Below are 12,840 nucleotides of genomic sequence, written 5' to 3'. Positions count from 1 at the left end.
CCTCACTGCCACTCTTTCTCCTCTCTGAAGGGCTGTGTGAGCTGCGACAGTACACGCTCTCTGGGTGCTGGAGCTCTGCCTTATGAGAAAAGCCTGGAAGAAGACAGCTGGGTGGCCGATCATGAGGACGCACCTGTGCAGCCTTTTCAGACCAGAAAACTCTGATGCTTGGATACTCATGCCTCCTGAAGCCTTGCAGATCTCCTCTTGCCTTTTCAATGACTGCTCTTATCACTGAATGCTTCTAGCTCTCCAGAAGTTTTCTTCCTCAATTTTTAATAGACTTATTTTTCCAAATAGAATGACTTTCTAAATAGAATCTTTTACTCTTAAATTCTTAAATTTGAAATGTGTTCCTAGTATCTTGAAACTATCCGTTGCATTTGGCTCCCATTTCAGCCATCAAAATTCCAAAGAGGTTCCAGTTCCCAGCCCACGGATGGTGGCACACGAGGTTGGTCTTGCCACGGTGGGGTGTACTGAGGAGGATGAGCCCAGAGACCCCAAGCTGTCCTATCCGGCTGCTCAGGGACTGGGGAGCAGTGGATCCAGGTTCCACACTGGACAGATCCAGCCTCTGACCCACCGAGGTGCTTCCGCTGACCTTTGTGCTTAAGCAGGATCTTTGCACTCCAATTCTGCCTTGTTCAGGAAGGAAGAAAAAAGTCAAGTTGATATTCGTAAGCCTTAGTGGACACCGAGGGGCCTTCCTGGCCTCGCGGGAGCTTGAGCATCAGCAGGCCTTAGATTCCATCCTCTGGACTTTGGATGGGGGCTGTCTGCCTGCCCCGAGCCCCCCAGGCTGCTGGGCCCTCATCTGCTGGGCAGCATGGTGGATGGGGGGGGGCAGTGCACAATTTAGGGGAAATGATGCAGGAAGTGGGTGAGCTCTATTTCAAAACTGCAGCTTATTCCCTAAACCAGGATTTCTTAGGTCGCTTCTCGCTCCTGTCTTAAATATGTTTATTCTTATGCTTGCTTACACCCTGGTGCTCCATAGTGATTCCTTCTCATTTGAAATGCATGTGACCTCCAACAACTCAAAAGAGCATGGCACCTGGGAGAGACCTTTCTCATTGTTTTATGCCACCAACTCCTGTCCTGTAGTAAGGGAACTAAAACCTAGATAGAAGTTTTTAATTTTTAGTGAGCAATTGATAGATAAAATTAGCTCTTTTTTTTTCCTCCATGAATAAATTGAACATGTGCCATCTTAATCTGTTATTAGCAGAGAACTTTTATATTCCACAGTGCCCTGGAACTCGATGGATGTTTTCTGAAACATACATTGCATTTGTCAAATTGTGTAAATTTTTTTCCCACTTAAAAATATTAGTCTAGGAAGTGTCCATCATCATTTGATTTCCTTGTGGCAATGAAGACGTATCTGAGTACTGTCAAATTCTCATTACACAGAATTTGACTTGTTTGGGAAAAAACCAAGTATCTTACTCTAAGAATAATAGGACTCTCCCTTTTTATTATTTCCTGGGATCACTTTTATCCAAGTTTGCAAGTTTATTTGCCTTAGGACAGTTTACTGAGAGCTCTGGATATGTATGTATCTGTATGTGTGCGTGGATTCATGTGTGTGTGTGTGTGTGTGTATGTGATTCTGAAAGAAGTATAGTATCAGATGTAGGAGCATATATATAAATATATATATAGACATATAGACATATATATTTACAACCATTTATAAATGATCACATTTTGATAACTTCAGTGTTGGGTTAGATAGTATTTTTAGATTTTTTTTTTATCTCTGTGAAATCACTACTACAGAAAGTGAAGGGTATTGGTTCAGTAGTGATATGGCTACTGCCTGCCCCCCAAGGGGGCTCCGCCCAATCAAAAGCTTACCGTTGATGTTTTTATGAAATTGTTACATCCTCACCTACAGAAATTCATGTTTGAAAAAAAGTATGTATTGTCTTTTTCAATGTTTACACAAATTTTGCTGCTCTATTCAGCAGTTGTTTTTCTCAGATGTGTTGTGAGAATTTAAGAAAAAAAGATGCTATGTACATGAGATAATTCTACAGTTAAGATGAGGCTTGGTTAAAAATCGCAAGGCAAATCTGAATCTGAATTTTTTTTTAACTTTTCAGCCAAATTTGTAATTAGCATTGTGTGAATTTACTTGTTTTTATTGTATATGAATATCTTGACTAGGTGTCTTGTTTTTTTTTTAAGTAAAAATAAATAAAACCAGCAGTGAACCTGTTTTAAGACAAGAAAATTTCTTTCACAAACCTGTCTGTACATCTTTAATCCATGATATATAATTTGTAAATTGAAAATTTAAATAAATAATTAGCCTTTTTTTAGCTTAGGCTCTAAGGAATCTATGAAGGGCACTTTATAGTTAACTTTTTAAAAGGGCCAAGGTTTCCATCTGCATCTGAAAGCCATCTCCAGTGATTCTGATCCATATCTGGCCACTGGACCCCCTTAGCTCCCCAGGAGAGAGTGAGACTGGTACCTTTGCACAATTCTTCCTCATGGAAATCCAATTCCCTTGCTTGTCTTGGGGTCCCATCCCTGATGTCATGGTTCTTTGAGAAGAAAGGACAAACAAGACCACCTTGAAGACTATCTTCATAAATTTATCAAACTTGCCTTTTATATTAGAACCAAAGGAAAAATCTGGTCCATATTATGACACTGCCCACGTTGGAACTACTGAAAGGATGGACTTCCAAAATGGGAATTGTTTTGCTCCTGGCTCCACCAGTTAGCTGACTTGTATTTTTAAAAACCTCCAGCTCATCAGAAGGGAGTGTTTCAAAGCACCCAATGTTAGCATAAGCCCTGTTACCTGTAATTATGGGGGAGGAAAGGGGAAGAGTTTGGCAGCAAATTTTCCCTAATATCCTTCCAAGCTCTTGAGTCTGAATCATTTTTCATGGCTGTAAATTTATTCCTGAATTGTGACCTGCAGAAGAATATCAAGATTTATCAGCCTTCCATCTGGCCTGTAACATTGATGATGATCATTGCCAAAATCAATATGAATTACATATGCCATCCCCCTGCCCATTTCAAAAGTCCATTTATCTGTGAAGTTTTACTGGATACTGCTCTCTTTGGCAGCCCTCACTTTTTTTGCTTTCCTCTGTTGCCAGTTTCTATGAGATGAGACCAGTCCCAACCTTAGCCCATAAATCAGCAATAATGGGGCAAGACCTCTATAAGTTAAAAAGGCTTTTGGACCCAAAATGCTCAAGGGAGCTTCAATCAAGACCTGAGGTAGTCTGGTTTTTGTTTTTATAGATATAAATAAGAGCATTCAGGTGCTTGGGACCTGTGAGCTGAGGAGAAACCCAAGTTCCATTTCTACAACCTCCCCTTCCTCAAAAGCTCAAGCATCTTTGGGACCCTTCAGCTCTCCAACCCCTAGACCACCCGGGTCTTCTGCCCTGTGTCAGAAGTGGACCTTTAAAGATTTTTTTCCTAAACAAAAATGCCAGTGGAAAAGAAATGTGGACTTTTGGGATTCTCTGTGTGTTGAGAATATAGACCTTTAGTTTTAGTACCTATTCTGACAAACTTGTTTCAGGTCTCTTTGCAATGAATAGGAGTGAATAACAAAACAACCTAAAAAACATCAACCCAAAAAAATCCCAAAAGGGACCAGAAATACGATCGATTACTTTTTAAGTTTTCACCTTTGTCACTTTTTCTCTGCATTTGTTGTATCTGTGTCCAAATCTTCATGACCCCATTTAGGTTTTTTTTTTGTTTGTTTGTTTGTTTTTTGCTGGGGCAGCTAGGTGGAGCAGGGAGTAGAGAGCTGGCCCTGAAATAAGAAGGATCTGAGTTCAAATTTGGCCTCAAGACACTTTTGAGCAAGGCACTTCACCCTGATTGCCTCACATCTGGGACCATTTCCAGTGGTCCTGGTCCATAACTGGTCACTGGATCCAGAGGACTCTGGAGGAGAAAGTGAGGCTGGTGACCTCAGTCAAACCCAGTTCATGTGCTTGTCATGGTATCACCTCCCTGATGCCAAGATCTTCAAGAATCAAGGAGTCAGGGGTTTTCTTGGTAGGGGTACATGAGTGTTTGACATTTCCTTCTCCAACTCATTTTTTACAGTTGTGGAAACTGAGGCAAACAGAATGAAGTGACTTGCCCAGGGTCACATAGCTAGTAGGTATCCAAGGTCAGATTCGAACTCATGAATGCATTCAAAGGATGATGAGTCTTGCTGATTATAAACCTAGTGCTTGTCCACTTTATCTATCACCTGGCTGCCCCAGCCCAAAAAGTGAGCTTGATTCCTCTGTTGCAATTGGTCATACTACAGTGCTTGATGTTCCCAATGGTCAGAAATATTTAAAATCGACTCATACTGCTTATTAGATGAAAAGCCTAGGCCAGGACAGTGAACATGAAATAATATTTGGCATCCTCTCAGCTGGGGAATATTCTGACATCTCTGCTACTGTGTTGGCCAGAATCTAAGGATGTGGGACCCTGAGTCGATTCTTGATTCTCCTAATATTCCTCTTTATAATCAACTTGATTTGCCTCATCCACAGGAAATGTGGTAATATATTCTTTGGCTCAAACAAGAGCCAAAATTTATATTCTTGCCTTTTATTAACTGGATTTTTGATTTTCCACTACCATCACCACCACCACCATTTTCTTGACTTTTATATCATATTCATAGTTGTTCTCAATCTTTAAGTGCATTTTTAAGAAACTGCAAAATGGTGGGAATAGAAAGGGAAGAGAAGTAGCATCATAGGAAATCCTTATTTGTGCCTGCTCAATGTGAATACATGCCCCTCCACACTGTGATAGACCATCTTAAATTTCTGTAGCCAACTTTCTGGAGATGCACCTCTGGTCCTTGGATAAGAGACATACAGTACAAAGCTAAACCCAAAGTCAAAATCTTTCTAGCCCAGTGATCAAACCTATTAGAGCTGGAAATTTGCTAACCTAGATCTTGAGGATGCCACCATCAGGTGATGCCATGACAAGCACATGAATTGGATGTGAGTGAGGGGGGCTGTGCTAAGTCACCAGCTTCATTTTCTCCTCCTTTACAATGTTGGGAGGTCATTTTATATTTTTTATAATATTTTATATAAAGGAAATTACCTGTAGACTATATTGAAAGACAAGATACTACCATAATTACTTGCAAAACATCGAGGATTTGTTTTTAAATGATAATGAATGTGATTTGCTCAAGTTTTTTTTTAGGCCATTACATTTCAATCAAGCAACTTTATTTACATTTTCCAAGATGGTTATAAATATAATAAAGCCATAAGGGAAGAAGACTAAATTTCATTTTATACACAATACTTCCAGAAGCATTCAGAAGGGGTCCCACGTTTCTTAAATTGTTTCTTCATTCCGACTAGAAGATGATTCAGGAGTGAGATTTTGGGATCTTTTCCATAGAAAACCTGAAATTAAAAAAAGCAAAAAACAAAAAAAAAGGTACATTAGTAAGCCACCATGTCATCAGGGAGGTGATGCCATGACAAGCACATGAATTGGATTTGAGTGAGGGCGGTTGTGCTAAGTCACCAACTTCATTTTCTCCTCCAGAATCACCTGAGTCCATGGGGCAGCTATACTTTTTTCAATCACATCTAAAGATAGTTTTCAGCTTTCCCTTTTTTGGTAAGGTTTTGAGTTCCACATTTTTCCACCTCCCTCCCTTCCCTCCACCTTCCCCATGACAGTCAGGAATATGTTACAGATTATTACATTTATTTAAAAAATATTTGAAATATTCCCCTTTTCTATTCTAAATGTGTTGCGTTCAAAGGGTCTGTCTACTTTATCTTGGCACTGACATTAGTCCTACAGTTCTATTTGGAAAGAATTAGATCAATTAAATTGAATCAAACTGGATCAAACTAATGTCATCAAAGACTGGTTTGTGGGGTGGGAGTGGGAGTGGGGAGAGGAGAGCCACTTGATGCCAACCTCCAAAGTTTAAAGAGGCATCCAAGCTTTTAACTTGGTTGTTTAGATGTAGACCTCTATGATTAAACTGGTTTTATACTAATTTCTATTTTAGCCAAAATGAACTGTCAAGAGAATAGCAGTTATAAATAGCTAAGATTTTTATATCATTTATATATATATCATTAGCATGGTATTTCAGACACCATGCTAAACACTTTATAATTATTATCTCATCTGATCATTACATCAGCCCTGGAAGTTAGGGACTATTATTATACCTTTTCTACAGATGAAGAAACTGAGGCAAAGACCAGGATCACTGAGTGTCTGAGTCCAGATTTGAACTCATATCACCACCTATCTGCCCCAAGCGTATCAATTTCCTTAGTTTACAACCACTCTGTAAAATAATTCTATTTACTTGTCTTAAACTTACCTATCTCATTCCATTATCTATTTTGTCTTCTTCATGACCATAGAGCTTGATTATATCTCATCCCTAATTTTTTTCCCTAAACAGACATTAATTTCCATAATCTCAAGCTAACTTTGCCCAGAAATTAAAACAACCATCCTCTTGACCTTTTTCTGTTCTTTCTCGAAGATGACCCAAGCCCTGTGTGCCTATTTCCAATGGTTATATTTAACTCCCCTCCTAGGCTTAGAAGATTTTCTAAGAGTTTTGGCTCTTTGATAAATCAGATCCCCTAGAATCAAGGACCCAGTGCTTCTACTTCTCCAACGTTGCTTCGCAGTCCTTCACTTTACGGCTCCCACATCCTAGCTGTTACCTGCTACTGCTCAACGAGAGGCAGCTAGGTGATGCAGACCACCTGGAATTAGGAAGACTCTTCTTCCTGAGTTCAAACTGGCCACAGATGAATGACCCTGAGCAAGTCACTTCATCCTGTTTGCCTCAGTTTCTTCATCTGTAAAATGAGCTGGAGAAGAAACCCCAGTATCTCTGCCAAGAAAATCCCAAATAAGGTCACAAAATGTCCATCACAACTAAACAATAACAATCTTGTATGCACCTAATTATTTACATGCTGTTTTACCTATTAGACCATAAGCTGCTGGAGGGCAGTTTTTACCTTGTTTATATGTTCAGTACTTAGCACAATGTGTAACAAACAGTAGGTGCTTAATAAATGTTTGTTGACTGAAAATTTCTCAGGCAGAATCACTTACCTTTTTCACATTTTCTCTTGAATCAAAAATATCTCCACTAAGAGCTGTAAGATAATATATATTAAGAGATGAGACTTGAGATGATACTGGATAGTTTAAGGCTCTTTCCTATTGAGCATTTTTAAGAATAAAGATAACATCAAAACTCAAAACACTAAAAAAAGGGACTAATTAAGTGAATTATTCATTATAATTATAATTATTCAATCATTCATTTACTGTTAGGTTCTGCCTTACAGAGTTTGTTACTTCACTGGTTGCTAATACCTCTTCTTGTTGTGGTTACTTTTTTAGGTTTTAAGCTAAGTAGCTTAAAAGAGAATGTGATAGATTTATGGTCAGGAAGCCCCAAATTCAAATCTTATCTTTGAGGTTGACCAGCAGCATGACCCTAAGCAAATCACTCAACTTTTGCCAGACTCTATCTCTTCTTCTGTAAAATAGGGGCAATATTACTATCTCCCTCAAAGGTTATTTTGAAGATCAAGTGAGAAAATTACCTACAAAAACACTAAATGCATGCTAGCTACTACAGAGCACTACCAAAACTGACATCAAAATCTAACGCGATCTGCCTCAGTTTCCTCATCTGAAAAATGGTCTTCATCATCATCATCATCATCATCATTATAATATCCATCTCCCAAGGTTGTTGTGAAGATAAAAATAAATATACGAATGATTTCACAGACTTTAAATCTCTAAATAAATGCTAGCTATTTTTAGTATTATTAATATTATTTTCCTTAGTAAGCAGTAGCCACAAAGAACTTTGTGTTAAAAGAAATTTAATTTATTCACTTTCCCATAAAATTTTTCTTTAGTAAAAAGGCCCCCAAATTTCAAAGATTCTTTCTACTCCCCCAAGATTCTGAACATTTATTCATCTTAAGTCAGTGTTTAGAGGGAGAAACTCAAGATTAGTCTTATTTTTCCCTGTCTCTAATTAATTAATATAAATAGGTCTTGCTAATATGTGGTATCAGCACTCCAAAGTGAGAGTCCATATGGGAAGGAGAGAAGTAAGAAAGCAATATCAAAGAAAAAAAATCAAAGCATTTTATTTTGGAAAAGAAAGAAATAATTGAAAGATCCTTTCTAGGTCTTGTCTAGACAGTCTCAGTTAAGTCATCTTTTGTCTCTGGGTCTTCTTTCTCCCATATGAAGAGATAAGATACATGACTGCCCAACTGAGAGCTCTGACTGTCTATAATTCCTTGAAATTAAATATCTTCAGATTTTAAGTAAATATTTTCCCCAAGTCGTTCAGACCTTTTGTGACTCTGTTTGGGACATTTTGGGCAAAGATATTGCCATTTCCTTCTCCAGTTCATTTTACAGATGAAGAAACTGATGCAAACAGTTTTAAGTGGCTTGCTCAGGGTCAAGTCTAAGGTTGGATACGAATTTATGAAGATGAATCTCCCTGATTCCAAGCCCAGTGTTTTTATTCACTATATCACCCAACTACCTCCCCAACTAATTGCATAATTAAAATGTTTTATGTGAAATCATGAACTCCTTTATATGGTGTCTTTCTTATAAATGCAACTTCCATCACCAATTTATTTTAAAAATCATAACTATCATTCTCTCTTACCTTTCATAAAAAAAGTTTTAGAATGAAGGGGGGGAAAAAGGAAAGGGTAAGGTAGGAAGATGAAGATGGGCAGATGAATTAGAGTAGGATGTAATAGTTAGGCTCAGGGACAGAGCCTTCAAGCCAGACAAGGTCATCCTCACAAATGCATGTTGGCTGCATGCTTTCTTCTAAAAATCACGTCACTCCATTAGGTTATGGGGAACTAAAGGGTAAAATTAAAGGGACCATATTAACTACTGATAACATTTTTGTCAGTACAAAGTCTATCTATTTTTACCAGTTTTCTTGGAATCTTGATTTTCTGCACCAAAAATCTCTGGCAGCATTTGCAAGAGGGAAGCTCTGTCCAGATCTTCCAAAGTTAGCCTTGCATCCTTGTCATCTGCTATAGAGAGAGAAGGAAAAAAAAATAGAGGAATGGGTATTTGCTTGATTTCAATTTTATAAATTATCATCAAATGTAATTTTTCAAATTAGGTGTTTGCCATCTGTGTGTATGTGTGTGTGTGTATATGTAATGTAATGAATATTTGGAAAGCTTGGGAAGTTAATAAATGATTTACTATTGATGATATTTCTATATACATATATAATCTTTTTATACCTATTTCTGTATGTTTCCATTGTAATCCTATGTATTTCATTTTGTGCGTTTAAAAACACTTTCTGCAGGGATTCACAGATCCAGTTACTTACTAGTTGTGTGACCCTGAGCAAGTCACTTAACTTTTCTGTGCCTCGGTTTCTTCAGTTGTAAAATAAGTATGATAACGGCACCTCCCTGGTGGAGTTGTGGTGAGAAGCAAATGGGATAATATATGTGAAGCATCTGGCACATATTAGAAGGTGCTTCTTAAATGGTAGTTTTTTCCATTAAAATTAGCTATTAGTAATATGTAGTAGTATTATCAGTATGAGATGCACATCATCTAAGAATCTGGGATTGTCTTCTCATGTATAAAATAAAATGCAGCTAGGTGATACAGTGGATAGAGCATTGTTGGAGTCAGGATGGGAGTTCGAATCCATTCTTAGATACTTGCCACTTACTAGCTGTGTGACATTGGGCAAGTCACTTAACCCTGATTGCCTCACATCCATGGTCATCTCCAGTTATCCTGATTCATATTTGGTCAATGGAGGAGAAAGTGAGGCTAGTGACTTAGCACAGCACCCCCTCACTCAAATCTAATTCACTTGCTTGTCATGGTATCACCTCCCTGATGTCGTGGTCTTCTTCAAGAATGAAGGACAAAATACTTGGACCAAACCAAGGGTTCTTAACTTGAAGTCTGTGGACTTTTTTAAAAAATAGCTTGACAACAGTAGTATTTCAATATAATTCATTTCCTTGTAATCCTATGTATTGTATTTTTTAAGTTTAAAAACATTCTATGAAGAGATCCACAGGCTCAGATCCATAGAAATGCTTTAGAGAATCCCTCCCTTCCCTCAAGCTTCAATTGAACATAAAGTCTTTCTCAATTTCCTCAGTATTCAACTATTTTGTATTTGCTTTCTTATATTTATTCTGGTATATATTACATATATACCCTTGCTGCCTTCTCCATTTGGAATGAATGAAGGCTCTTTTATTATATTTCTATCTCCAGTCCTTAGCAGTGTCTGACACTGGTGCTTAAGAAATGTTTATTGTTGATTGACTGGGGCAATTTGCAAAAACTTCATCAGTCATAATATAAATGACTTCTCTTGGAAGGAACACACTTGAAAATGGGTGTTGTTTTTTTCCTAATCTACCCATAACACACATTTTTACCTGGTTAAATTTGACATGAGATACACATTATCTAAGAGTCTGGGGCTCTCTGCATCATTATAAAAAAGCAAATCTTTAGTTTAAAATGGGAGTTTTATTCAGCGACTCTCTCTTGATTTACTCATGTTCTTTGTTCCTCTTTTAACAGTGGAGATTTAATAAACTTAATGGTTGTTTCAGGTCACTAAAATGATTGCCAGGCGTAGAAGCTGAGAGATGCTAGGTGAGTAATATGGCAGCTGAGAGAAATTAAATTGGAAACAAGGAATTACAAAATCTGGGGTTTGTGAAATGAACCAACTTTCCTCTTGATTTTAAACGATCTTTTCACTTTTTCTGAACCTCAGTTTCCTTTTCTGTAAGAACATTTTTCTGATTCTATATCAGAATTTAAGTCCCAGAAGAAATGAGAATAGGTAAAAGTGAATTTCATCAGAGAGGCATTTTCATTTTCAGCTGGTTAATTTTTAACTCAAAGTAAAATGAAAATATTATAGTAAGCCTCCAGATGAGTCAACCATTGATCTATTCTGGGAACTAGTGCAGTAATTATTTTTAATTTAAGTAGGGTGATAATAATAATAATGATACTTTGCTACTATTAAGAATAATAGGATTTATATAGCACTTTATGAATGCTTTACAGATACTATTTCATTTGATCCTCACAAGACCCCTCTGAGACAGGTGCTATAAGTCTCATCTCCATTTTACAGATAAAGAAACTGAGTAAAGTGTCTTGCTAGTTGAATTGGAAGTCAGAGAAGATGAATTCAAATTCCACCTTAGTTACTAGTTCCACCTATATGACAGTAAATCATTTCCTATCTCACATGTAAAATTTTAAAAATCTTGTAACAAAGCAAAGGTTCTTAACATAGAGTCAACATCTCTAGCATTACAATATAATTAACTTCTCTTGTAATTCCATGCATTTTATTTTATGTATTCTGTGAAGCAGTCCACAGGCTCAGATATTTGCTAATTGTGTAACTCTGGGAAAATCACTTAACCCCTGCCTCAGTTTTCTCATCTGTAAAATGGGGATAACAGCAATAGTATCTACTCTCAGGATAGTTGTGAAGATCAAATGAGATATTTGTGAAGTATCTGGCACAAAGTTGGTGCTATATAAATGTTAGTTATGATTAGTAATTCTGACCCCCACTTCCTAGGATCTCTCTCTTTCCTTCAAATTGCAGTTCAAGAAACACCTTCAACTTGAAGCCTGTCTAATTATATCTCAGTTGCTAAAATCCCACTGTCCAAGCCCAGTTCTCTATCCATTATGCCACCTAGGTACCTCATAGTAATAATAATAATAATAATAATAATAATAATAATAATAATAATAATTGACTGATCAATTACTTTAAAGATTACAAAGAACTCTCCATAAATCATCAATAGAAGATAATTGGTTTCTATTTGTTCTCTTTCTTTTTGTCCTTTATATATGCCTTTGTTTTCTCCTTTTCCAATCTCTTTGAACCTCAGTTTCCTTATCTATTAATATGAAGGGGTTGTACCAGATGATCTTTAAGGTTTTTAGGGATGAAATGGAGAATAGAAGCACTTTGAATGTAGAGATAGTTTCATTCTTAGTACCTCCAGAGTTGATCACAGTGTCTGGGACACAGGAATAAATGATTGATTCATCCATCCATCCATCCATCCATTCATTTAATTTTATTCTTACTTTGCCAAAGCTAAAAAGCTGAACATATGGCAATGATACAACATACGCCGATATCCTCCTATTCTTTGAATCGGTGAAGAAATTGCACTCCATTATTGATTTTAAAATAGTCATTTAAAGAACCTAGAATAACGCTTTTTTAAATAGTTGAAATTTCAGCTAGGTGAAGGTTCCTTAATAAGAAGAATTTCTCCATCTCTCTCTCTGCTGCTCTTACAACCTAAGAAATGTCACAGCAAAGGAAAGGAAAATGCCTCTTACCTGAGAGCCGATATGCCACTTCATTGGAATCGATGACGGGAAGAGACAAGAAGGGACTTAAGAAGCCGGCAAAAAATAAGCAGTAGAATATTAGCTTATACATGCTGACTGGCAAAGAGGAGGATTCGTCTTCCTTGGTGTCTGTAGGGGAAGAATTCGAACTGGAAGATTCTTTCCCTCCCTATATCACACTTTATATATCCCCCATCACCTCGTAAATAGCATCCTTCCCCACACCCCCAAAATGACTTTATTGGTCATGATGTCCAAATAGCCTTTTTGCATTGATGTCATTCTTCAAGACATCAGGACAAACTGATAATAAATTTACCATTGTATTGCCTAGTGGACAGACTGGATATT

At 37.3% G+C, this 12,840-nt stretch overlaps 2 protein-coding genes across 3 annotated transcripts in view; one reads left to right on the top strand and one right to left on the bottom strand.

Moving 5' to 3' along the window:
• Positions 1-3,812, top strand: part of PER3 (period circadian regulator 3) — a 33,542-nt gene extending 29,730 nt beyond the window's left edge. The window contains exon 18 of one of the 2 annotated variants that reach the window (XM_074218562.1): positions 31-3,812. In XM_074218562.1, the coding sequence (XP_074074663.1) occupies positions 31-165 (135 nt within the window). In that variant the 3' untranslated portion in view covers positions 166-3,812. The remainder of the gene's footprint in view (positions 1-30) is intronic. The other variant, XM_074218561.1, reaches the window with a different exon arrangement.
• Positions 3,813-5,315: 1,503 nt separating this feature from the next.
• UTS2 (urotensin 2) lies at positions 5,316-12,580 on the bottom strand. The gene is made up of 4 exons (XM_074218563.1): positions 12,478-12,580; positions 9,015-9,122; positions 7,135-7,178; positions 5,316-5,432 (listed from the first exon to the last, which is right to left on the bottom strand). The coding sequence occupies exons 1-4, from the start codon at positions 12,578-12,580 to the stop codon at positions 5,316-5,318; spliced, it is 372 nt and encodes a 123-aa protein (XP_074074664.1).
• Positions 12,581-12,840: the final 260 nt, after the last annotated feature.

Source organism: Macrotis lagotis, chromosome 1, assembly GCF_037893015.1.
Source record: "Macrotis lagotis isolate mMagLag1 chromosome 1, bilby.v1.9.chrom.fasta, whole genome shotgun sequence".
In the NCBI taxonomy this organism is placed as follows: Eukaryota; Metazoa; Chordata; class Mammalia; order Peramelemorphia; family Peramelidae; genus Macrotis; species Macrotis lagotis.
This window is presented reverse-complemented; position numbering and strand designations above follow the sequence as displayed.